This window comes from Mesocricetus auratus, unplaced genomic scaffold, assembly GCF_017639785.1.
Source record: "Mesocricetus auratus isolate SY011 unplaced genomic scaffold, BCM_Maur_2.0 Super-Scaffold_6730, whole genome shotgun sequence".
NCBI lineage: Eukaryota > Metazoa > Chordata > Mammalia > Rodentia > Cricetidae > Mesocricetus > Mesocricetus auratus.
This window is the reverse complement of record NW_024429184.1, coordinates 116,414,320-116,440,740: the sequence shown is the minus strand read 5'-3', so window position 1 is coordinate 116,440,740 and position 26,421 is coordinate 116,414,320. Positions and strand designations below refer to the sequence as shown.

Sequence of the window (26,421 nt, the reverse complement as noted above, 5' to 3'; positions counted from 1 at the left end):
ATATATATATGTATATATATATATATTGAAATAGGGTCTTATTCTGTAGCCTAGACAAACTGGCATTCACTTCACTGCTGTAGCCTAGGCTAGCCTCAAACTTATAGCAAGTCTTTTGCCTGAGCCTCCAAAATGTTGAGGTTATATGCCACCATGCCTGGCTTCATTGTATTATCAAGTTTGAAACTAATTTCTATTTTACAGCTTTGGACAAGAACTATTTCTTCCTCTGTATTATTTACTGCTGCAGCAAATTCTAATTCTCTCAGGGTACTGGAGTTAGACCACGAGGAATCTGTCCCCATCCTGGCTGTGTCACATAACAGTACTGGAAAGATCACTTCATCCTACTAACACGATTTCTTCCTTTACAAAATAGGGAGACAAAATTGCCTAAGTCACGGGGTCCTGGGCTTTTAAATGAGGTAATGCATATAAAATGCTTAATAGAGTGAAGAGTTGGACACAAGGGAAAAGTTCAATCTGAAAAACTAACCAGGCAGCCGAAAACCCAAGCGAGAAAAGCCTGCTATTTTCATGGAGTCTAATGACAAAATTTATTAAAAAACTCTATCCAATCTTTTTCTCAAAACTATACTTTAAATGTTTAATTTGCTTTTAACTTCCACCAAATTGTTGAGTCTGCTTTGAAACACTCTCTTCCTTCCTCACAGAGCTGTGACCTTCGGTGTGAGGTCATGGAATGATGTCACAATTCACCCCCTGCTCCAATTTCAGACTCTCTTGAGCGGATTCTTGGGCCCCTTTGTTCTTTATGCCTGAACGGTCTTGAGGTATTTGGTCTCATTGGAGGTTCTCCTTCGTCCCTTTGCATCAGGTATGTGGCTCATCGGTACCTACTCCCGGGGATTTCACTTGAATAAGACCTTCAGAACCCTGCATGCTTGGGCTAGAGTCCCAGATCTGTAATCTTCTGGGTGGGGTGGATACGGAATGAGAACACAGGACCTTATTAGATCGTTAGAAGCACATTAGCTTGCCGGCTCCCAGGAGCAGAACAACATTTCTGTGTTCTGTTTAAATGTCAGGAACAATGCTGTGTAAGCCCCCTCCTGTTGAACTGAGATATACTCCACCTGTACTACACACACACACACACACACACACACACACACACACACACACATAAAATCAGCAGTATGTAGCAGTATCTAACACATCCACTAAGTTGTGCAATGGTCACTGCTAATTCTCCATTGCTCTCATCTCAAAACATACCCACAAATAGTTACATCCCAGACCCTCCAGTTAACCACTGACCCACTTACTACCATTACTTTCTATGGACTTTTCATATAATGTGGCCTTTTATATCTGACTTCTTTCACTTGGCTTAATGCTTTCCAGGTTCATTCATGTTAGAGCATGTATCAGTATATTATTTTTAATTGCTCAATAATATTCCATTGTTGAATATACCACATTCTGTTTACTCATTGATGGAGTTTTGGATTTTCACTTTTTGGTTCTTGTATCTATTGTTTATATGGACATTTATGACCAACTGTTCATGCAAATATTAGTTGGTATTTTTTTAAGTTCACCTAAGTACCTAGGAGTAGAATTGCTGAGTCTTATTGTAATCCTATATTTAACTTTTCTGAGGACCAGCCAAACTTTTCTACAGTGCCTGTATCATCTTTCATTTCAGTTGTCAGTGTGTGAAAGTTCCTGCTTGTTTATCTGTACCCCATAAATTCTTTTTATTTTCCCACTATGCTTGGACGTTTCCTCATATAGCCCAGGCTGGCCCAGGACACTCAGTTTTCTTGAGTTGGTCTCCCCAGTGCCTACCATACTCAGACTCACAAGAATCATGTATTTTAGGTGAAACATCTTTATTAGATGCATAATTTGAAAACATTTTCTATATTGTGGACTGTCTTTTCACTTTCTTACTAGCGTTCATTTAAGCACAAATGTTTCTAATTTTGATAAATCCAATTTATTTGCTACACACACACACACACACACCTTCCTTCTTTGAGTTCCTGAAGATCTCTATATTTTCTTCCTAGAGTTTGATAGTTTTGCCTTTCACATTTAAGTCTTCGGTTCATTTTAGTTAATTATGCTATGATGTAGGAGGCATGTAATTTTAAATCTCAATAATCATGTGGCTTTTAGTAACTTATTGTATGAGTCTCAACTTCTTTTATGAAATGAGATTAGCAAACAGAACACAAACCATAAGGTTTGATAAAGAGCGGGAAAATGTGCATATATAGTTTGCAGCCTGTAACTTACTCAACAAATACTGTTATCCTATACTCAGTGAGTTAATGCATTCTCAGATAGGAAGATGGATGCAGTCGTTCACCTCAAGGGCAAATCTGGGATTGATAAGGGAATGTCTGCCTCTGGGTAGACCGTTACTTCAGGTTCAAGTCTGACCCGCGAATTCATGGGTTCGAAACTGCATTTGTGCCAAAGAGTGTTTTGAGCTTGCGGGTACGGTCGGTGGAGGCGCCTGCAGCGCCGCCCACGGCCTGTGGAGGGCGCTCCGGAGGCAGCGGCGCTCACGGCGGCTGCGCAGAGCCCTCCCCACGTTGGCACCCGCCCCTCTCAGCTGACAGCTCTGGAGACGGAAGAGGCGGTGCTCAGGTGGAGCCGGGTGTCTGCGGGCCTGGCCGCGAGCGTGGAGCTGGGCCCCCGGCGAGGGCGTAGTGCGGAACTTTCGGGCCGGGCTCGGCGGGGCGGCCGGAAGGTACGGCGGGGACGCGCTGTGAGTGCGCGAGGCAGAGCCGGGTGGCCGGGCCGGGGCTGCTCCGTGGACGCCAGCCGGGCTCCGGGACCGGGCGGCCGGCTTCGTGGGCGCCAGAGGACAGGGCGGGGCGGCCGGGCCCTGCGCCTCCGGCGCGCCCCGGGGCCGGCTCCTCTGCACCGTTGCCAGCGCCGGGCCTGTGGCCCTGCCCGGGTTGCTGGGGCGTCACCCCAACACGCGTGGCGATTGGCAGGCGGCGCAGAGAGGCCCGGGCTGACCCCCCGGCCGGAGCGTGCGGGGAGTGGCCGGCTAGATGAGTAGGATTTTCCCAAGCTGGAGAAACCTGGCGGAGGAGGGGCTCCACGTTCTGCTGGGAGCGACTTCCGGTTTGCAGCAGTAGTGTTAACTAAACTTTTATCTGTCTGGTGCTGCCGGGTTTATCTTGATTCCGGCTTGCAGATGAAGAAGTCGGGCGTTTTATGTCCAGAGATGGTTCAGAAGAGAGCCCAAGCTGTCCCTTGTCTAATTTTGATTAATGAAGATAGTAATAGGACTTGCTTCACGTGGTTGTGGAGTCTAGGGTCAGTTAGTGCATTGAGAGGGCTTAGCACAATGCCTGACACTCGGTAAGAACTCACTAATTGTTACTGTTCTTACCAGTGTTACTGTGACAACGGACCCAGCCTCCTGCTTCTGGTGGAATGTGACAAAGTGGTCACTGAATCCTATGCACCTGGCCCTTCATTCCAGCACAGTGCGTTTCACTCCAGGTATTTTCTCAGTGGCCCGGTGCTGCGAGATGCTGACAACAGTAGGTAGATGGGAAACACTTGGGCCTGCCCCTTGAAGAACCAATGCAGGCTGGTAGGGGAGTTAGTTAGCAAGGTCCGGTGTTAAAGAAGACAGTGCCTGTTGGGAAACTGCTGGGTAGATTTGGACTTTAGAGGTTGCCCTCCAAGGCGGAGTGGGTGGAAACAACCTGAACCAAGGGCCACCTGCGTCTAGCCCTAGCTGACCCACGTGAGCCGGGGTCACGTGGGACAGGCCGTAAAGGACCGTCAGAGAGTTATTTGGAGTCATCTGTAGAATTGGAGAACTAGAAGTGTGCTCCCTTCGGCAGCACATAAGCTGAAATTGAAATGATGCCGAGATTAGCATGGCCTCTGTGACAGAATGACATACAAATTCACGACGGGTTCTGTGTTTTGTGTGTGTGAGAGCGATTGTGAGGATAGGTTATGAAACTAGAAAGGAAACTAAGATGGGAAATAGAGGTTTTCAGGAAGGGAGGGGTAATAGAGTATGTGACATGAACGCTGGAAGGGAAGGGGACTGCTGAAGGGGGAGGAGGGAAGAGTAGGAATGTCAATAAAAGCACATTATATGTCAAAGTGCTGCAATGAGACCTACTTGAAATCTGATTTCTAAAAAGTTGTGGGAGAAGAAAACCCCACAGCTGTAGAATCCTTGTTCTTGAAAATGGCCTGGGTATTAGAATTTTAAAGAAGCAGTTTCTCCAAGAGATTCTGACTTGCAGACAAGATGGAGAATGCTAACCTAAAACCACAAAGTCAGTGAACACATCTCTCGTGTCTGAAAATCCTTTGTTTACTAAGAAGTAAGAGGCTCAACCCTACCCTCACCATGTTCTCCCTCCCGGTCAGTTTGTCGAAGATTCAGTAAGGTAGTGCGATTGAACCTAGTGCTGTACACAGTTGGTGCTCTGTAATCATAAGCTCATTATGATACTAATCTATTTGGGACCCCTGAGAATATGGTTTTAAAGTTTGCTTTTGGTTTTTCGAGACAAGGTTTCTCTGTAGGTTTGGTGACTGTCTTGTAACTCTCTTTGAAGACCAGACTGGCAGATTCTCCTTGCCTCTGCCTCCTGAGTGCTGGGATTAAAGGCATGCACCACCACCGCCCGGCTAAAGTTAGTTTTATGTAACATCTTTGCATGTTCCTCATGCTTCATAACTTGTCCATGGACCTCACTCTCCCACTGAGCCCCAGTCCTGGAAGTCTAGCTCTAAATACTTAGAGTAAATCTTACAAGCTCATGTGTATATTCCACCCTTAGAATTCTGTCACCTGCAAGGCTAATTTATGTGCAGGTGAGAATAAAAGCCAGAGAGATGGGAAATGAAGGAACGGAAGACATAGAGGAGGGAAGGAGAAAGCAACAAACAAACTTAAGATGTTGGTTGGGTGTGGTGTCCCGTCATCTCATAACCACCTTCAGTTACAGGGCTGAGGGCAGTCTGATAAGGTGTGTCGCCCTTTAACCACGTGACTCAAGCTGTCCTCAGAGAATAATACTGTCTGTGGACTAAGGTTGGTGTGTGACTTAAGTGATGATAGTACAGATGGGGAATTTGAATCTGGAAAGAGTCCTCACACATCTTTCCTGTTTCTTTTTTTGCAGATGGCAGAATTTCCATAGTATCTCTGAGTCCCACATCTTTGGTGTGGGACTTCAGTCTCAGCTCCACTGGCTAGAAAAATAAATGGGATTTGCACAAATTACAAGCCGAACTGAAATCCTGACTGCAGTGTTAATATCCTTTTCTTCTGGTTGTTACTAACAGGTACTAAGTGACCTAAAATGGAACATGTCACTGTTTCAGACAGGGCTAACCCTAAGCAGAGTGTACCAACTGCTGAGGAAAAGTTTTCAAAGTGAAATTGTTTCAGACAGGGGACGTTTAGAAAAAAAATGGAAAGGAAATGAAGTCATTTAAATAGGTGTTCAGATTTTGTAGTATCTTTTAGAATGTGCAAAACACTCTCAATTTTATTTAGATCAGTCCCCATTTCAGTAGCTGTGAGAGGGCAGCTACTGCAAAGTAGTAGTCGTTTTTCTGGATTAGTCCTTAGAAGCACCCCAGCCACCTAAGTGAAGGAGACTTAACACAAAGTGCTAAGTGTTTAGCAGAAAAGAGGATTGATAAGTCCTTTGCAGTAGTTTGTAAGGAACTTTTATATGCCATAAAACTTCCTGTTACGCGCATCTCCTGATTTGAATGATTGTCTTCAATCCTCAGGAAAGTCAATGTCGGCAGAAGACCTAGAAGCCCAGGAGGATGAGCTGTTGGCCCTGGCGAGTATTTATGATGCAGATGAGTTTAGAAAAGCAGAGTCCGTCCAAGGTGGAGAAACCAGGATCTATCTGGATCTGCCGCAGAATTTCAAGATATTTGTGAGCGGTTAGTTAAGAGTATCTTAACACAGATTTTTCTAAATAAAAGTTATTCTTGATTTCTTACAATATTTTACTTGTCACTTGTGTATATAGCCATAAGGAATTATTGATAAGCATTGGTGGCACAGATTTAATGCATGTTTGTTTTAAAAGATTCGATCTTGCCTTTTTGACCACAGAATTGAGAGAACCTGCATATTTCATGCAGCCTAGTGTTCCAATCAGTAGTTGATCAACACAGTTGTTGATAATTAGAAGCAATCAAAGAAAACAGATAATAAAGAGCAGCTGTGAAGGTTCTTGGAGCACCTTAGAGTGCCACATGGTTTCTAGAATCAGTGTAACTGCCATGGACAGGTATGGGGCATGTTGTTACTCTGCCACCTTTTGTTGGAGAAAAACAAAACTGTTTTTGATACATTTGCAGAGAACTTGATGCACATTTTCTCACAATGTTTCTCCTAGAGCCTGTGATCACTTAGATGACCCTGTGACTGTGAGTGTTGTGTGCCGTGTTATGTCCTCAAGCCTGATATTTTGTTGGCACATACTTGCCCAAATGATTCATGACTAGTTGGCATATGCTGGTCTTAGTAAATCATGGTTGTTTCATAGAAATAAATGTCTTTTTTCTCTAGATTGTGTCTTTAATTGTCTACCGTGAACCAATAATGAAACAAAACATTGTGCATTACTTTGTCATTAGTATAGGAATTGTACTAGGAATGTTTATAAGGATGAGTTGTGTGACTTCATGCATTACATGGCACCTAAGTAGGTTTTTCAGGGGCTTGTAAGGTGTTTTGTTTTTGAAGGAAGACTAGGGAATTAACCTTAAGGCATAGAAAGTGCTCTGGGGGAGGGTTTTTATCCCTTCTACTGAAGCATTAGGGCTGAGCACTGCTCAGTAGTTTCGGACACCCCAGTGTTGATCAACTGATCCTTTCTGGTTTTTGTTTTTGGTTCAGGCAATTCAAATGAGTGTCTCCAGAATAGTGGCTTTGAATACACCATTTGCTTTCTGCCACCACTTGTGCTGAACTTTGAACTGCCACCAGATTATCCATCCTCCTCCCCACCTTCATTCACACTTAGTGGCAAATGGCTGTCACCAACTCAGGTAGACCCAAAACTTAATTTCTCCTATCCATTTTTAGAAACTTTCAAAATCATCTTTAAGACGACCTTGGTGATCTTTAATTCAGTGCATAAAGAACAAATGGCTTTGATTTTGTAAAATTTCCCCCTAGTGTTCATGAATCCTAATGCTTAATTAAAATTAATTGAAAATGCTTAATGTTTTTAGAAGGAATGGCAGGACTGTGATATGGCTCACTAGTAGAGTTCTTACCTCACATGTCCAAGACCTGGATTCTAGTCTCAGGACTGGAAAAAGAAAGAAAGAAATGGCAGTAAACAAATTAATTAGTCCTTATGAATTGCAACAGCAATGATTTTTAATCAAGTGTATTGTTTTCTTTTCCTAGAGACAAGGTTGTCCTCATTTTCCTTAGATGCTGATATTATTTTCTCGGTTCCTTATTCATTCCTGAAATGAAAGGTTTAATTGTAATTACAACAGAAAATTAAGTAAATAGCTACAATAAGCAAATTTTCCGAATGTAATAAATGTTTCTCCTTGAAAAATCTGTGTATTAGTAATGGTAATTGTCACTTAGTATCACTTAGCTGTACATGCACACAAAGGGGAATGTGTAGGTCTTGTGGATACTTTCTAAGGCTTGTGACCTTATATTGAAAGCCTTCCTTCTGTGTGTGCTGTTTATCCTTGTCTAATAACCTCAACACCTTTTATTAACAGGTAATAATTATATTGTTTATGATGGAGCACATTGTTATATTTCAGCTTGATATTGTGTACAGCATGTATTGATCAAACCAGGGTAATTAGTATGTCTGTCTCTGTATCATTTATGTCTGGAGCCTTCAGTGTCAGTGTTTGATTAAGACATAAATATGACTTGAAGCTAGTACTGTGTTCTAAGATGTGATGGATCAATAGCTCCTTTTTTTAGAAGTTATGAAGATTGATAAGCTGACATTAAAACTAAAGCTGTTAGTTGTTGGCCTCGAGGAAATGCTCATTAGTTTTTCCCTTTATTCATATAGTTTTGATATGTTTATTTTTGGAGATAGAGTTTTGCTACATAGTCCAGACAGGGCTAAATCTCGGGAATCTTCTTCCCTCAGCCTTCTGAGAGCTTGGGATTATATGTGCACAACAGCCTACTTGGTTTCATCATATAGTTTTTGTTCCCCATCTAATCCTTTGCATAATGGTACCTTTACAAGAATTAAGATTAAACAAAAAGAGAATTAAGATTACAGCTTAGAAAGGAAGTTCACTTTTAAAGGGGATCATGCTTGTAGGATAGGAAAGATATAATATGTGCCAGAAGCAGCAAGTGTGAGGCAGCTCATTATTTGGTGAGGGAGGCTACCACAAGTGACGTTTAGATCACAGATAGTTGGCAAGTGCTTTAGGTTTTAGAGCCTCATAGAGTTACTTTTTCTCTGCATGCCATCATGTGCTTGCACACACATATGCACAAAAAGGGATAAGATTGATTGAATGCATAATGTACTTTCATAGTCTAATGTCTACTGAATGCTAGCTTTGGGAACACTATAGGGAGGGGACGGCTCATTACTACTTGTCTTTAGATAAAATTATAGTAGAACTCTTTATCAAATAAATTCTCACACAGAGAATTGATGTTTTAATTGGTTGTGTTTCTTAGTTCAGTCTTTGTTGCTATACCCTGACTCATAGCATTGTGAATTTCACCTGCTAGTCATGAAATTGACACATGGATTGGGGTGGGTAGATAGAGTCAGAAACTGGGGTCTCGTTATGTGGTAGTCTTTTGTGCTCCCTCCTTTCTTCCTCTCTACCCCACTTCACATTTATAAGCCTGCATTTCTGAAATGGACTGGAGAAGAAAGGAAGGAAGAGAATGTCTTTATCAGACTCCACTTACATGCATGCAGAATTTTCCATTTAAATAGTTACCCACTTTGGGGTTGGAGAGGGAGTTCAGTGGTTAAGAACACTGTCGCTCTTGCAGAAGACCCCAGTTCAGTTCCCAGCACACACATGGAAACTCACAGCCATCTGCAGCTCCAGCTCTAGGAAATCTGATGCCTTCTGACCTCATATGTGCAGGCAAAGCACTCATGCACCTAAAACAAAAACAAAACCTCAAAAAGTAAATATTTGCTGCATTTTAGCAGGTTTCTCAAAAAGCATGGTTCATAATTAAGCTCCAAACAAATCTGAAAAAGCTTTAGTTGTCAGTCAGTATTTAGGTAAGTGCTGTGCAGAACTTTCAGAAGCAAGGAACAGAAAATGGTGTATTTTTTCTCATTGGGATTTAATTTACAAAATTTGCTTGCCATCTGGAAGTCTTGTTTTTTCAGGTAGAAAAAAAAGAAAATAATTCCTGAGCTCCAGTTAACATATTTTACATTCTAATGGGAAGTCATCTTATACTTGACTTTCCAATGAAACAGACCACTTTTAAGTGGAAAGGTCAAATAGTTTAACTTTGATGGTTTAGTTTAGAAGTGAGAATTTTCTTTGTGGCAGCCAAACATGTGGAGGGCCTGTAATGAATGCTCAGGGACAGTGCCAGTCTGTTTCCCTCTATTATCCAGATTGTTGTAGATCCAGATTGCTTAGTAAGACGAATACTATGAGCTTGTCAGTGGGGATCTGCTGAGTGCTGGAGTGTTTCTTGCCAAGCATGGAGCCCTGGATCCAATCTCCTGACTGAAAGGAAAAAAGTTTATTACAAATGTAGAAAAAAGAACTCTATACAAATGGCTGTTTCAGCTGACTTGGCTCTTTGATAGGACTGAAAGTTAGAGTTAATCTTAAAACTTTGAACGGCATTTTCATTTTAACAGTTTTAAAGAATTTTTGAGACAGGGTCTCCCATAGTTCAGGTTGGTCTTAAACTCATTGTGTAGTTGAGGATGACCTTGAACTTCTGATCCTCCTGCCTCCCAAGTGCTGGGCTTATAGTTGTGCACTAAGTAGTTTATTTCAACTTAGTAGATAATATAAATTGTACATGTTTCTGGAGTTGTATGATGTTTTTATACATATGTACACGTGTAATTTTTAAGATTGGGCAAACAGTGTTTTTACAGTTACGATAATTGTTTATCTTCTCCAACATTTCATTATTTATAGCAAAACACTCAAAATCCTTTCTTCAGCCTTTCCCCCCTTCTGGCTTTTTAAAATATACAGTGACTTTGCTTGGTGATTTAGTCAGGAATTCATGTAGGTTGTCATTAAACATTTTGTGGCTGAGACTGGCCTTAAACTCACAATTGCCCTGTTTCTACCTCTCAAGTGTTAGGATTTCAAGCCTGTGCTATATTATTCCCAAACCTCCCTACTATGTGCACATGGACTTCTTGGTCCCATAACTGTGACTTAGTAAGTACTAGTCACTTTTCCTCCGTCGTCACTTCCATGTCCCTCCTCTGCTCTCAAATTCTGTAAAATGTTTACTTTTGGTGTTTACTTTTGTTTTATTTATTTAAAATTTTTACTTTGTAAGTGTTTTGCCTGCATGTATATCTGTGTACTACATGTATGCAGTGTTCACAGAGGCCAGAAGAGAGCATTAGGGTCCCCTGGAATTGGAGTTGACAGATGGTTGTGAGCCACCATGTGGGTTTTGGGAATTGAACCTGGGTCTTCTGGAAGGCAGCCATGATCACCACTATCCCACCAACACAAACCTGGGTCTTCTGGAAGAGCAGCCATGCTCTTAGCTGAGCCATCTTTCCAGCTCCCCACCCCTTTAAAGAAAAAGAAAAATGATAGGATTTCATGTAGTTCAAGCTGACCTCAGCCTCTGCTTAAAGGTAAGTCCTACCTTGCCTAGCTGAGGTTAACTTTTTTCTTTTCCAAGACAGGATTTCTCTATGTGGCCTCAGCTGTCCTTGAGTTTACTCTGTAGACCAGGCTGGCCTCAAATTCACAGAGATCCACCTGCCTCAGCCTCCCAAGTGCTGGGAGTAAAGGTGTGCACCACCACTGCCGAACTAACATTTTTATATTCTTATCTGGACAAAACCACTCAATGCTTGTGTTTCTGAGCCTGACTCATTTCACTTAAAGGTGTGTGCAGCCACCACCACTGGGGAGAAACAGTTCCTGTTAGAACTGCATTCCTTTCTAACACATGAGATACAGAGTAATGCTAAAAGTCCTGTTTCAATAGCTTGAGTAGCAAACCAGGTATGTATCCTATAACATTTTGCATTTCTGTTGTCTTTGTGCTACTTTTAGATTACTCTGGCCACTGTTGCTGAATAGTTGAAGAAAGGATTTGGTGAGAATGTTGATACTATTTTGGTAGTAAGAAAAAGTGGTGTCAGGAAGTTACACTAACTTAAGTTTCAAAGAGCAGCAGGAAGATCAGGAATTGGCAGGTCATCAGCATCTTCTCAAACTCAGCATGCTTGTTTGCTTTCTTCTAGCTCTCTGCTCTCTGCAAACACCTAGACAACCTGTGGGAAGAACACCGAGGCAGTGTGGTGCTGTTCGCCTGGATGCAGTTTCTTAAGGAGGAGACCCTCACCTACCTGAATATCGTCTCTCCTTTTGAACTCAAGATGGGGTCTCAGAAAAAAGTTCAGAGAAGGACAATGGCTCAGGCCTCTTCCAGCACAGAAGTAGGTTTTGGAGGAGCTGCTGGATCTGATGTAGACCAAGAAGAAATTGTGGATGAGAGAGCTGTGCAGGATGTAGAATCATTGTCAAGTCTGATCCAGGAAATCTTGGACTTCAATCAAGCTCAGCAGATGAAAAGCTTCAATAGTAAATTGTTCCTGTGCAGTATCTGTTTCTCTGAGAAACTGGGTAGTGAGTGCATGTACTTCTTGGAGTGCAGACATGTGTACTGCAAAGCCTGTCTGAAGGACTACTTCGAAATCCAGATCAAAGATGGCCAAGTGAAATGCCTCAACTGTCCAGAACCAAAGTGCTCTTCAGTGGCTACCCCTGGTCAGGTAACATCACTCTGCTGATGCCACAGTCCTGTCTCAAAGGAAAACCTCTTGGGAACTTTTCTTTTGTTTCCTTTTGAGACTGGACTCAAACGCATGATCCTTCTGCCTCAACTTCCTAAATACTGGGATTGTAGGTGTATGCCACTACACTTGCCACAGGAATTCTAATTAATTAAGAATTAATGTGTTTATTTTGCAGTGTTGGGGATCAATCTCAGGCCTCACACTTGCTAGGCAGGCCCTCTTCTACTAAGCCACACCCCCACCCTCACAGATGTTCTTAATAGTACCCATGGTGTAGATTGAGTCCTTGGGTACAGTCCACAAATTGTTTCATTGTGTCTATTAAGAGTGCTATAAAATGGGGATAGTGCCCAGCCACCTGTATTCCCAGTATTCCAGAGGTAGAGTCAGAAAGATCAGTGTTCAGTATCATTCTTGACGGTAGCGAGTTCAAGGCTTATTTGGGCTGCATGAGGTCTATCTCAAAAATCAAAACCAGGATCAGTGAAATGGCTCATTAGGTAAAGGAACCTGCCACAAAACCTGATGACCTAAGTTTGACCTCTAGGACACACATGATAGGAGGAGAGAACCAACTTCCTCATGTTGTCTTTTAACCTGCACAAATATATGTGGGCACATGCACGTATACACACATACATATGTATACACACATACAGGCACATTTCTCTGTCTTTTTTTAATTTTAGTTCACATGCATTGGTGTTTGCCTGCATGTATGTCTATATGAGGGTGCAGATGCCCCAGAATTGAAATTACAGACAGCTGTGATCTGCCATGTGGGTGCTGGAATTTGAACCCAAGTCCTCAAGAATTACAGCCATTGCTCTTAACTACTGAACTATCTCTCCAGCTCTTATTTTGTTTTTTTGAGACAGGATTTCTCTCTGTGGTCTTGGCTGTCCTGGAACTCTCTCCATAGACCAGGTCAGCTTTGAACTCAGAAATCCACTTGCCTCTGCCTCCCAAGTGCTGGAACTGAAAGCAGGTGCCACCATGCCCAGCTTAGTTTTGACCAGTGTGTGGACCCATGCAACTACAGCCTCAGTCGAGATGTAGACTGTTAGAGCAAGACATAGGAGGCCAAGGCAGGTGGGTTGCTGAAAATTCAAAGCCAGTGAACTACATGGGAAAGCGTATCTCAACCATGTCCCACCCCTTGCTCAAAAAATGAAAAGGGCATAAATTACTGCCAAACCTGCTTTGATGCTGAAATGAGAATAGGGGTTCGAATTTCGCACCTATCTCTTTGATATCAGCAACCTAAGATTCTTCTCAGGATCAGAACTAGTTTGGAAGTGGTCAAATTTGTGATGCTCTTATTTCCTCTCAGGTCAAAGAGCTGGTGGAAGCAGACTTATTTGCCCGTTATGACCGCCTCCTTCTCCAGTCTACCTTGGATCTAATGGCAGATGTGGTGTACTGCCCCCGCCCATGCTGTCAGCTCCCTGTGATGCAGGAGCCTGGTGGTACCATGGCTATCTGCTCCAGCTGCAATTTTGCCTTCTGTACCTTGTGCAGACTGACCTATCACGGGGTCTCTCCATGTAAGGTAACTGCAGGTATGTTGTAACTGTGAGCCCGACCCCCATCCAGTAGCCCTCCCTCACCAAGGCCTGTGACTTCCCTCCACACACTTAGAGTCCTTAGACGTGCAGTGTTTGTGTTTGTCTCAGCCGGTCAGTTTCTAGAAGTAGAGTTGCATGCCAGTTGGACCGACTTATGCTCCAGGGCACCCTGAGCCTGATGGCAGATGTGGCGTGCTGACACATCTTCCTGAGCGCTGGGTGAAATACTCACTTAGCAGGTACTTTTGTCAGTTACCATCTTCACTCTAAGGGCGCAGGGATGACCAAGAGACTTTTAAAATCCTTTCATGGAACTTCAGCCTAGTGGGGACAACAAACTGCAGGGCGTAGGCAGTGGTGAGTCCTAAGGAGGAAAACGAAGTAACAGCAGGCGGGGAGGTGTCCGAGGGAAGAGGAAACCAGGGCAGCTTCCCTGAAGCAAGCAGAGCCATGCAGACAGGGAGGGCTTTCTAGGAAAAGGCCTAGCGTGTGGGGTAACACGGGTCCTGGGTGGCAGATGCTGGCATCCAAACTGCCACTCTTGACTCTGGCACAGATGTCTGGTTGGTTCTCAGATGCTTTCTCCTGAGCCAACTGTGTTGGTGAAACGTGCTTGCCAGTTTTGATGCAAGTAGGGTCTGGGAATCAGGCCCTTTTTGTCAATTTGATTGGTCGTTGGTGTCCCAGGTTTTCTCAGAGGATGAGAATACTCCAAAGGTGTAAGTTTGTACTTATTAATCTTTCTGGAAATTCCTTCTATCGTATTTTGCAAAAGTATTGAATCCTGACAGGAGGGCTGATCTTCCATCCTGGGTAAAGTGACAAACAGTGGGCTAATTTGCATAAAATGCAGGGTGGTGACTGCTAATGCTGTTATAGTCACTGATTGGTAATGCCAGCAGACTGCCTTTATTTACAAGGAAATGTCCTGGGGAGAATGAGCCAGGAGTTCCACTTGGTTCAGGGCAGAGTCTTGTAGCCTGAAGTTTGAGAGTGGTTTGTACTTCAGGCTATTCTAAAGCACAGTGTTCGTCTTTACTTCTCTGATCTTGTTGGTGAGATAAGGGCAGTGGTTCCTGAACTTGGAGAGGTTCAAATAAGCTTGGGGGTTCAGCAGAATTAGTAATCTGTCTGCATCTGTTTGTGTATGCATGCATAGCCATTATATAGTTATTTTGAGAATATTGAGCAATAAATTTTGTCTTTAAGATGTTTAAGAACACAAAAATGCTTTGAATTATTAGAGATGAGAAAGATGTCTGTTACATCCAAATACGGTGGTAGTGCCACAGGACTACACAGTACACTGAAGACCTCAGGATGTGTCTTGCTTAAAAGGAACAGACTTTGGTGACATTCTGTTTATGATCTAATAAAGCTGCTGCAAATCAGAATGCAAAGCTAGCCACAACTATAGAAGCTGGGCAGTGGTGGCACACTCCTTTAATCCCAGGACTTAGACAGAGGCAGATGGATCTCTGTGAGTCCAACACCACCCAGGGCTACATGAGAGTGAATCAGTCTAAAAGAATAACAGAGCTCACACCTTTAATCCCAGCACTAGAGATCTACATTTCATCCTTGGTAGAGATAAGAGCTACTGGCTGGTTAACCGGCTTTGCTTTTCTGATCTTCAGCTTGAACCCCAATATCTGTCTCTGGGTTTTTATTCATGCCACAACAGACCTCTAAGTAATATGAGGAAAGCGTACTAATAAAGAGCAGAGCTAGGGAGGTGGCTCAGTGGGTCAGAGTGCTTGCTAATCAAACATGAGAACCTGAGATTGAATCCCCAGCACTCGTGTAAAATTCTGGGTATGGCCACACATGCTGAAACCCCATCTTTGCTTGGCAAGGATAGGTGGATCCTGGGAGCTCACTGACCATCCAGCCCAGCCTAAATGTCAAGCTTCTAGTCAGTTCAGTGTCTTAAAAGAGTAAGTAGAGAGTAATAGGGGAAGACACATCTGTACTCACACACTACCCACATGTCCTACAAATAAAAATTAATAACTAGAACTTTTATGGGAGATCTCCAGTTGCATGGAAAAATTAAGGGAATACATTTGGGAGCAGAAGCTTTGTCTGCAGCTGGAGCCTTTGCATGTGGGTGCCTAATCAATTGAAGTGGTAAAGCAGCAGTGTAAGCCAGCTGAAGAATATTGGGGGAAAGGCAAAAACAGCTCTTTGAATTGATTTTTATTTGTATGTGTGGGTATGTACACGTCAGTGTAGTGCCTGTGGAGACCACAAGAGGGCAAAGATTCCAGGAGCCTCATAATGATGATGGTGCTAGAAACAGAAACCGGGTGCCTTAGAAGCTCAGCAAATGTTCTTACCTGCTGAGCCTTCTCTCCAGCCTCAAGGGAGAACTGCTTTAAATAATCACACTAATTACTTTTGGCAGTGGGATACATGCTCTGTAGTCAGACAGCTTGTGGGAGTTGGTTCCTCCACCGTGTGGGCCTGACGATGTCTGGGCGTCAGGCTTGGCAGCCAGCTTCTTTACCTGCTGAGCTGTCTCAGCTACCCCAGGAAGAGCTTCGCAGCCCCTGCAACAAAAGTGAATTTTGGTCACTATTTTTGTATGTCAGATCTTAACTTGGGGAGTTTTATGATGATTGATGTTTATAGTGTAGAGTTAGTGTCTACAACTTACAGGTTTTGGTATGGTATTGGGGATTAACCTCAGGGTCTTGGCAAACACTCTGAACGCCACAGGCTCTTTTGTTCTTTTTGACAAGCCAGTTCTCATTGAATGTTGCCAGCTACATAAACATGCCAGTATTGAGAAATCAAAGTCAGGGGAAACCCTGGCCCCTTAGCAAGTCTGACTCTCCTAGTGGGTGGATCCCACCTGCCTCTGTTTGCATACATGTAAGTATACTGTTTTTGGATCCTATGTGTGTAGCACAAATTCTAATTGTTCTTAATAATAAAAGCTCTGAGGCAGATATTGGGGTTAAAGCTCCCGATCAGAGAAGCAAAGTGGCTTGCCACTAGATTGTTGTCACCTCTACCAGTGCTCAGATGGAAAGGGCAATCCTGTCCCCAGACTGCATCTCCAGACTGCATCTGTCTTCACCAAACCTCAGATTGCACTGAACTCCTCCTGTCTCTGCCTACCTTATATTAAGGTAGGATTAAAGCTGTGCGATCCCAAGTGCTGAGATTACCTTTGTGTGAGCTCTGTTTCTCTTTTAGACAGATTCAATCTTGTGTAGCCCAGGGTGGCCTTGAACAGAGATCAGTCTGCCTCTGTCTGGATTTAAAGGTGTGTACCACCACTGCCTAGCCTCTATGGCTAACTAGTGTGGCTAGCTTTGCACTCTGATTTTCAGGCAAGCTTTATTTGTTAGATCATAAACAAAATATGACCACACTATAAGTGTTTGGATTGAATACTTGCCACACCATTAAAAGTCTTTTTGTATATGTTGTTTTTTCAGCATGTTGAAAGCTTTATATGATATGCAAATCTAAACTACAGGGGATTGTTCACATTTTCACACACAACAATAGGTTTCATTATGAAATTTTTTGCATGCATATGTTTTGGTCATAGTTGCTTCATCATTCCCCGTCTCCTTTTTTTTTTTTTTTTCTTTTTTATTTTCTTTTGGTTTTTCAAGTCAGGGTTTCCCTGTGGCTTTGGAGGCTGTCCTGGAACTAGGTCTTGTAAACCAGGCTGGTCTGAAACTCACAGAGATTTGCCTGCCTCTGCCTCCCAAGTGCTGGGATTAAAGGTGTACCACCACTGCCTGACCCCTCCTAGTTTTTTATATTTAAATATTTTGGGTGATTTTTTTTTGTGTGTGTGTGTGGGGGGGTTGGTTTTGTTTTAGATTTTTTTTCTCAAGACAGGGTCTTACCATGTAGTTCTGGTGGACCTGTGACTCCATGCAGACCAGGCTGCCTTTCAAGTTCCCTCAATGAGATCTGCCTGTCTCTGCATCCTAAGTGCTGGAGCTAAAGCTGTGCACCACTATGGACATTACGGCCATTCTGAGTTTTTTAGTCAATATTGCAAAGTAACAGAGTTAATTTTCTATTGTACTTTCCAGAGAAATTAATAGACTTACGAAATGAATACCTACAAGCAGATGAAGCTACTAAAAGGTTCTTGGAACAGAGGTATGGCAAGAGGGTCATTCAGAAGGCCTTGGAGGAGATGGAAAGTAAAGACTGGCTGGAGAAAAACTCCAAGAGCTGCCCCTGCTGCGGAACTCCCATACAGGTGACTGCCGTAGGACAGACTGGGGCCTCTTTCACACAGTTACCCTCAGAAGCCTACGGGTTAACTCTAACTGTTATATTATAAAAAGACACATTTGGGCACCTACTCAACCTTCTTACTTGGAAAATAAAATTTCACTAGTAAATTTTGTTATTGTCTTAAGTGCACATAGGCTTCTCTAGTCAAAGTGTTTTTATGGAAAGACATTTATCTCACATTGTGCCAACCTCAAAATTGAGTAGATGTTGCTCCATTCCATTTTCTTTCACTAATAACAATATCAAGACTGGGTAAGCTATAAAGCTTATTTTGGGTTTTGTTCTGGTTCTGTCCTGAGACAGTGCAGAGCATCATGTAGTGAGAAATAGTGTGTCTCCACTGGTAGTTCCCTCTCATAGGAAGAAGCCATCAGTATCCAATGATGGGGCACTAGCCCTGCCTCTAATACAATATTCAGGTTAAGGTCCCTTTTTTTTTTTTGGTTTTTCAAGACAGTTTCTTATGTAGCCTTGGCTGTTCTATAACTAGCTGTAGACCAGGCTGGCCTCCAACTCATAGAGATCCACCTGCCTCTGCCTTCTGAGTGCTGGGATTAAAGGCATACAATACCACCACCAGGCTAGATCCCATCTTTGTAATACCCCACAGTGGGGATTAAGTTCCCAGCATGAGTTTTGAAACTGACAATAGCAGGTTAGAACATGACCACACTAGAGCTACATAAAATCAACTCTTAATTTGTGTGATTTTAAAGATTGTTTTTTATTCTTTGTGTATGACTGCTTGCCTGCATGTTTGTCTGCATACCATGTGCATGCCTGTCTGCATACCATGTGCATGCCTGGTGCCTGCAGAAGCCAGAAGGCAGCTTTGGATCCCCTAGACCTGGAGTTACAGATGGTTGTGAGCCACTATGTGGGTGCTGAGAATTAAACCTGGGTCCTCTGGAAGAGCAGCCAATGCTGTTAACCAAGAAGCCATCTCTTCAGCCCCCGTCTGTTTTTAAAGGCCTTATCTGGGGTTGGGATGTGCCTCAGTTAGTAGATGCTGGCTTAGAATGCACAGAGTCCTGGGCTCAGTCCCAGTATAATAAACTAGACGTAGAAGTACATACCAGGAGTCCTTGCAGGGAATTCACAAGTTCAGGGCCAACACAGAAACATGAGACTCAGTCTCAGAAAAAAAATCATAACTGACTTTTCAGAACTATTTTATCCTTCAGAATAGCAAATGTATTTAACAGATATGTGCTCAGGAAAAGGAGGCATTTTCCCTATTACTCTGAGCCAAATAGACAAATCTGTTTCTTTTTTTTTTTTTTTTTGGTTTTACGAGGCAGGGTTTCTCTGTGGCTTTGGAGGCTGTTCTGGAACTTGCTATGTAGGCCATGCTGGCCTCAAACTCACAGGACAAATCGATTCTTCTCATCAAAGTCTTAATGGGTTTTTAAAATCAAAACATAGCCTTCCATTTGATTTTATTTTTTTCAGTCCTGTACATTGTAACTGAAACTGATAATTCCTTAGTTACATCATTAAGGAAAGTGGCATCACATTTGACCACTTCTGCCATTCCTGAGCCTTATGGTAGAAATTAGATATGATTCCATTTATTAATTTCGATTTGTATAGAAATTTAAAGTTTAATCCCAGCCTGGTTGGCTCAGCCTGTAATCCCAACCATTTGGGAAGCTGAAGCAGGAGGATTGCCAGGGCCAACGTGAACTTACACCTTGTCTAAAAAGTAAAAAGTAGAGGGATAGGGATCTAGTGTATGGTAGAATGGATGCCTAGCATATTAACCTAGATTCTGTTTCTAGAACTGAGAATAAAGTAACATTTTAACATTTACCTAGTTACATGGTCCTCTCATTTGTGTTTCTTTTTAATTAATTAAATTTTTTTATTTGCTTATTTATTTGGTTTTTTGAGACAGGGTTTATCTGTGTAACAGTCAGCTCTCCTAGAACTTGCTCTGTAGACCAGGCTGGCCTTGAACTCAGAGATCACCTGCCTCTGCCTCCTGAGTGCTGGCATTAAAGGCGTGCACCACCACCGCTCAGCCTTGTGTTGAGACAAGATTGTGCTAAGTATGTAGTTGTAGGACCACCTGCTCAGTATTTCTGCGTTTTACTTCAGTGCAAATGTGTAAGCTGTGTGGTTGTCATTGTGTTTGTTGCCTGTACACCCGTCCTCGCTGAGGAATGACAAAGGATTGGGAGTGTGCTGTGCTGGTTTTGGCTTGTGCGTCCTCTTCTGCCTTCATCACCTTGCTGTCCCGTGTCCTCCCCCAGAAGTTAGACGGCTGTAACAAGATGACCTGCACCGGTTGTATGCAGTACTTCTGCTGGATCTGCATGGGTTCTCTCTCCAGAGCCAACCCATACAAACACTTCACTGACCCCGACTCTCCATGCTTTAACAGGTTTGTACACATTTGGTTCCCCGATGCAGGGGTGTGTGTGTGTGTGTGTGTGTTTGAGACAGGGTTTCTCTGTGTAGCCCTGGATGTCCTGGGTTCCCCGATGCAGGGGTTTGTGTGTGTGTGTGTGTGTGTGTGTGTGTGTGTGTGTGTGTGTGTGTGTGTGTGTGTGTGTGTGTGTGTTTGAGACAGGGTTTCTCTGTGTAGCCCTGGGTGTCCTGGAACTCACTTTGTAGACCACACTGGCCTTGAACTTAGAGATCCATCTGTCTCTGCCTCCCAAATGCTAGGATTAAAGGAGTGTGCCACCACCACGTTTACTTTTTTTTTTTAAGATTTATTTATTTATTACATATACAGTGTTCTGCCTACATGCCAGAAGAGGACACCAGATTGAATTGTAGATGGTTGTGAGCCACCATGTGGTTGCTGGGAATTGAACTCAGGACCCCTGGAAGAGCAGTCAGTGCTCTTAACCTCTGAGCCATCTCTCCAGCCCCACATGTTTACTTTTTATTCTCACCTTAAATCAAAAGTGTGTTTAGCCAGGCAGTGGTGGTGAATGTCTTTAATCCCAGCAGTTATGAGCAGAGGCAAAGGCAGGCACCTATGGGTGTTTTGCCTGCATGTATGTCTAAATACCACATGTATACCTGGTGCCTCCAGAGGTTGGAAGAGCATATTGGATCCCCTGGGACTGGAGTTTACAGATGGTTGTGATGCCATCATGAAGGTGCTAGGGATTGAATCCAGGTCCTCTGGAAGAGTAGCCATGCTTTTAACAGCTGAGTCATCTCTCCAACCCCACCTAGTCCACATATAAAAGACAGAGCATATGTGATATAGGCTGGCCTATATTGACTTCTTTAAAAATGAAATTATTTGTGTGTGTGGTGTGTAGGTGTATTTGTGTCATGGTGCAGAGCATGCAAAGAGTAGCACGTGGCTGGCTTGTTACTGACAGAGTTCAGTTTCTTCCAAACTGTATGACTCCCACTCTTGACTTATTTCACAGACGATACACATTTCCAGTTTGGTGATGCCCATTCCCCGTATTTTATAAAGTAAAAAGAGGGGTGGGACACAGTTTAGTGGCAGTTTCCCGGCATGCAGTACTGGTTTGTTTTGTTTTAACTTTTTGTTTCTGTTTTTGTTTTGTTTTGTTTTTTAAATGGGGATCTTTCTACATATCCATGGCTGGCCTGGAACTTACTAAGTAGACCAGGCTGTTGTCAGAACTCAGAGAACTCTGTCTGCCTCTGCCTCCCAGATGCTGGGATTAAAGACGTGAACCGCCATGCCTAGCAGCTTTTTTATAAAGACTTAGATTTCAACCCTCCATAGAGAAATGGTTACAGAAGAAAACTTATGCAGAGGTGTTGTCAGAAAGGTAGAATGTTTTAGAAAGAAGGAAAGAGATTAGCACAAGTAAGCACCTTTGTTTTATGCTTTCAGACTGTTCCATGCCGTGGATGTTAATGGAGATGTTTGGGAAGATGAAATTGAAGACTAGTTCATTTCTTCTGCTCGCCATATAGAAATGGAATGGTTTGCCCTAATCTTCCATCAAGTGCACAGAGAAACCTTGCAAGATGTTTAGGGTGCCATATATTCACTTTTCCTGGGTAGAAGGAAGAACAGGGTTTATATTTTTCTTTGGTACTACTGATTAAGGCACATAGATTTTTTTTCCATGTAACATAATTCTGACAAAATTATATGCCAAAGGTTCAGAAATGAAAACTATAGGAGATTAAATATTATAATATGCCCAAACTATGGATAGTTATAAAGTAAATATTTATTTTCTTCCCAAGCTTCAGGTTAAGGAGAGGATTGAGAGTTAAACTTTCAGACTATGTCCAAGAAGCCTGACATTGTTGGAGCCCTCTCGGTAATGTCCCTTTCAGCTGGGGACAGTCTCAGCCCCATTGTCACTGTACTGAGCGCCTGACCCATTTGCTGTACACTGCAAGCTCTTCCTTCAGTTCCCTTTGGAGGGAGCCTTCTCTGCAACTGACCAGATGTCCCTGTGTCATTCTGGTCTACCACTTTTCAGAGTAGAAATTTACTATAAATTTAAAAATACTCTTAGTACCACAAGCCCTGTGGGTCACTTGGTGTTTGTGAATGGTGTATTGGATCCACTAGTTTAGAGCTGACTGTGGGCTTGAATGATTCTGGTTCAGAGCTTCCCATTCCTGCGGGCCTGGCAGAAGACTTGGAGTCAGAGCTGTCTGTGTCACATTTTGCTCTCCACTTTCTCCTTTGCTCCCCTGCCTTTTAAGGACAGTTTTAGTCTTGATTTTCAGCAGTGTGTTGTTATTTCCTCTGCTGGGATAGGAAAGAGCCTGGTTTCTTCCTCAAATGAGTATTCTCTGAACCTGTGGACAGACAGCACCATTTCTGGCCCCAAGCTTCTGATCACTCGGGTCCTCTGGTCACAATAGAGGACTTCCTGTGCTCCCCTCTTAGACGCCAGTGTTTGGGGTGGTATTTATGGCTTGATAGTTGGATTTTATTTCTGGGTTTTACTGGCTTTTTGGAAAACTGTCTTCCTCATTATTTGGTAAGTGGCTTGGTAGCCACTTGGTGATATTTTTAAAATGACAGTAATTTACCTGCATCTTGTGAACACGTGTTTTCTACTTTGACACTGAAAATTAAGGAATTACTTAACTGTCAGCACAGACTGATTCTGGATTGTCAGAGAGAATGCTTAACCTTAAATAAAAATAGTTTAAAATTCATCCTACAATTGAAATAGAGATGCCCTGTTGCTGCTGTCACTAAAGCACTGATCTAATTAAAACTAACTCATGTTTCTGTTTGTCCTGTTGTGTGTGTGTGTGTGTGTGTGTGTGTGTGTGTGTGTGTGTGTGTGTGTGTGTGTGTGTGTGTGATGGTGATGTGTTTGGTGGTTGTTGGATTTTGTTATATTGATCCAAGACCTCAAGCATGCTGAGCCTGAGCCCTGCCACTGAGTGACCCCCCAAACTTATCTTAAATGGAGATGAAAGAGTCCCAGAACAGCACCGCCTTTTTTTCTTGAAACTGTGCCTTTTTTACTCATATTTTATTTGAACATGTTCTTTTCATGGGCTCTCCTCCAGCACATTTTATATAATCATGAGTTAAAAAATAAATTGACAGTGCATTTTGTTGGTTATATCTTAGAAGTGAAAATGAAGCCAGGTGGTGGTGGTGTACATCTTTAATCCCAGCACTGGGGAGGCAGAGGCAGGCGGATCTCTATGAGCTCCAGGCCAGTCTGGTCCACAGAGCAAGTTCCAGGACAGCCTCCAAAGCTACACATAGAAACCCTGTCTCGGGGGGGGAGGAGAGGGAGGGAGAGGCGAGAATGAAACCTTTACTGTATTCCATGAAGGAACAGGAGAGCCCTCCCTCACGGATGATGTAAAGAGCCAGCAGTGGCTTTAGTCTTAGACGGTTTTACTCATCTCACTGTTGCTTTGTTTCTTTCCTTGGAGGTACAAAATCTTCACCCTCAATTTAACACAGACAATTGGGTTTTTAAATATTTTTGAGGCATCTAATTTTGAGATGGTATTAGTAGAACTATTTTTAAATTTATTTTTGTGTATGGGTGTTTGCCTGCATGTGTGTCTGTGTGTGTGTGTGTGTGCCTGGTGCCTGAGGAGATCAGAAGAGAGTTGAGACCCTGGAACTGTAATTGCAGATTGTTGCAAGCCTTTGTGAGTTTGGATGCTTTTGTTAACTGAGATGCATCTTGTTTAATCTAGTTTTTATGTTTTCCTTTTTATTTTTAGTTGTTTAATTATTTGGGAATCTCACATTGTGTGTCCCTATTGTGCTCACCTTACCTCCCAGTCTCCCATGTCTGCTCCCCTTCCCCCCAAAAAAGTCCATTTCGTGGCCGTCCATTCACTGGAGCATTTCCCCTGCCTGCATCCATGCCGGAAGCTGCCCCGAAGAGGTGGTGCTGTGCTGGAGCAGGGTGACTAGCTCTCCCAGGTCACTTCCACCAAGTGCACTGCAGTGCTGAGGCTGGAGGGTTGGCCAACTCCCCAGCGCCCATGCACATGAGCGTAGCTTCAGCCCTGACCAGGGCGTTTGCATGGCTTCAGGTAACACAGGCTGGAGACAGCAACAGGGCTCGCGGCAGTATCGGGACCACTGACGCACTCATGCCCTCAGCAGCTACACCGACCAGGAGTCTCAACATGGCCTCAGGTGGTTACACATGCCACTCATCCGTATGGTGCCCTGAGGCAACAGTGCCCGAGGTCACACCACATGGATCTCAGGTTTTGTCATGGTCTGGGGCAGCAGCATGGAGCACCAACACTAACATGGCCTCTCCCAGGTCCTTTGAAGAAATCCAAACCAAAAGTGAACCTTTCCTCATCCCAGGCCTCCATCATTGCCCAGAGCCAGAGGAATCCCTTGGCTGGGCAGCAGTTGGGAGGGAGGCAGGGAGGGGTCAGCATCTGCATAAGCTCCAGGCTGTTGGACAGCGTCCTGCTGACCCCACCAGGCGTGAAGACACATAGACCTCAGCCCTGTCACCAGTTGTCACCATGCTGCTCCAGGCCCGCCTCTCCATTGCCCGCCTCCCGGCAAGTAGTTCACTGTAGTCGTGACCACAGCCCCAGGCTGCGGAGCCAGGCATTGCTTGGAACCTCGGGAGTTCGTTGGTCTTAAGAAGAAACTTAATTTTAGAATCATGGGTAAGCCGCAAGGAAGCACAGCATGGTATGCATGCTTGTAATGTCAGCACTGGGGGGGGGGGCTGCACAGCATGATGGGAATGCTGTAATCTCAGCACTGGGGGGGGCTGCACAGCATGATGGGAATGCTGTCATCTCAGCACTGGGGGGGCTGCACAGCATGATGGGAATGCTGTCATCTCAGCACTGGGGGGGCTGCACAGCATGATGGGAATGCTGTCATCTCAGCACTGGGGGGGCTGCACAACATGGTGTCATCAGCACTGGGGGGGACTGGGAAGTTGAAAACTGTAAGCTCAGCAAGTCAATGAAATTATTTTTATTTGTAACTTTAATAAACTAGTTACCACTCAGGTCATTTCACTGGTTTTGTATATAGTCTTAGGTTGTTTACCTGTTATGGTCATTTCCATGCTCAGTTATTCAAGGAAAGAAAAAACATTTACACACTGAACACAGAATACCTGGGTGGGCAGGGAGGAGGGCGTGGCAACCCATAGGGGTCCCGATTGTGGAAGGGCAAGCCCAGCATCTCAGCTGGACCAGGGTGTGCATGGTGCATCCTTTCCTGTCTTCAGGTACTACAAGCAGAAAAGCCTTGATCTGGCAACTAGATCTACAGATCATGGTCAGTAGGTTGTTTTTCTCCACCTCCTCCTCCTCCTTCCTCCCCCCGCCTCCTTTACCTCCTCCTCCCCCTCCTTCCTTCTTCCTTTTTGTCGGTTTTGTTTCATAACCCTGGCTGGCCTGGAACTTATTCTGTAGACCAGACTGGCCTCAAACTTAAAGGTCTATCTGACTGCCTCTGCCTCCCAAGAGCTAGGATAAAAGGAATATGCCAGCATGCCCAGCTTAAGTAGGGTCATTTTTAGAAGGTTCTAGTTAACATTATAAATCTCTTAATATATGTATATTTCTGCCAAGAGTAACCAGTAAGTCTTAATACTATTCATAGCTATTTGCTTTGATTATTAAATTTTTGACTGGAAGTTGCAGCTCCCCAGAACTGTTAGGAACATAGCCAGCAGGTGGCAGCAGTTACTGCGTCATTAAAAATAGAGGTGCTGGCCTGATCACACCTGGGTGGGTTGAGTCAAGAGCTACAGGATGGCTTGAGTAGTTGAGTCTGGGTGACCTAGCAAGCCTGACTCAAGAAACAAATAACAAAAACCCGGAACTGGTTAGGTCAGGGGAACATTTTGTGATGAAAGCAGTTTCAATTTCTAGGATTTTTTTTATAATGTATGTATTTTAGTTTTGTGGCATTGGGGTTTTGCCTGTATGTATGTCTGTGTGAGGGTGTCAGATCTTGGAGTTAAAGGCAGTTGTGAGCTGCCATATGGGTGCTGGGAATTGAACCCGGGTCTTCTGGGAGAGCACTCAGTGCATTTAACCACTGAGCCCATCTCTCCAGCCCCAATTTCTATGATTTTTATTTTCCTTGTTAGATACAACATGATAACAGCAAGATAGACTTT

The 26,421-nt window shown here is 43.5% G+C and overlaps 1 protein-coding gene and 1 non-coding gene across 8 annotated transcripts; both read left to right on the top strand.

Moving 5' to 3' along the window:
* The first annotated feature begins 727 nt into the window (after positions 1 to 727).
* Positions 728 to 23,047, top strand: Rnf14 (ring finger protein 14). 7 transcript variants are annotated; one of them, XM_040741888.1, is made up of 10 exons: positions 728 to 838; positions 3,386 to 3,495; positions 5,151 to 5,313; positions 5,770 to 5,931; positions 6,896 to 7,047; positions 11,451 to 11,981; positions 13,339 to 13,567; positions 17,638 to 17,810; positions 20,104 to 20,234; positions 21,687 to 23,047. In XM_040741888.1, exons 4-10 carry the CDS (start codon positions 5,778 to 5,780, stop codon positions 21,742 to 21,744), a joined length of 1,428 nt encoding a protein of 475 aa, XP_040597822.1. In that variant the 5' UTR covers positions 728 to 838; positions 3,386 to 3,495; positions 5,151 to 5,313; positions 5,770 to 5,777; the 3' UTR covers positions 21,745 to 23,047. The 7 variants fall into 7 exon arrangements, with proteins under 7 accessions (XP_040597822.1, XP_040597824.1, XP_012968175.1 ...); XM_013112721.3 differs by lacking the exon at positions 728 to 838 and adding an exon at positions 2,576 to 2,728; XM_040741890.1 differs by lacking the exon at positions 3,386 to 3,495 and having other exon boundaries at positions 749 to 838.
* Positions 3,830 to 3,933, top strand: LOC121139036. The gene has a single exon (XR_005875894.1). It is a non-coding gene; the product is annotated as a U6 spliceosomal RNA (small nuclear RNA).
* Positions 23,048 to 26,421: the final 3,374 nt, after the last annotated feature.

Excerpts from the sequence above, each read along its gene's own strand:
- Rnf14 (XM_040741888.1), top strand. The coding sequence starts at position 5,778 with ATGTCGGCAGAAGACCTAGAAGCCCAGGAGGATGAGCTGTTGGCCCTG. Across the intron at positions 11,982-13,338 it reads CAGTGGCTACCCCTGGTCAG|GTCAAAGAGCTGGTGGAAGC; the intron begins GTAACATCACTC and ends ATTTCCTCTCAG. Across the intron at positions 13,568-17,637 it reads TCCATGTAAGGTAACTGCAG|AGAAATTAATAGACTTACGA; the intron begins GTATGTTGTAAC and ends TGTACTTTCCAG.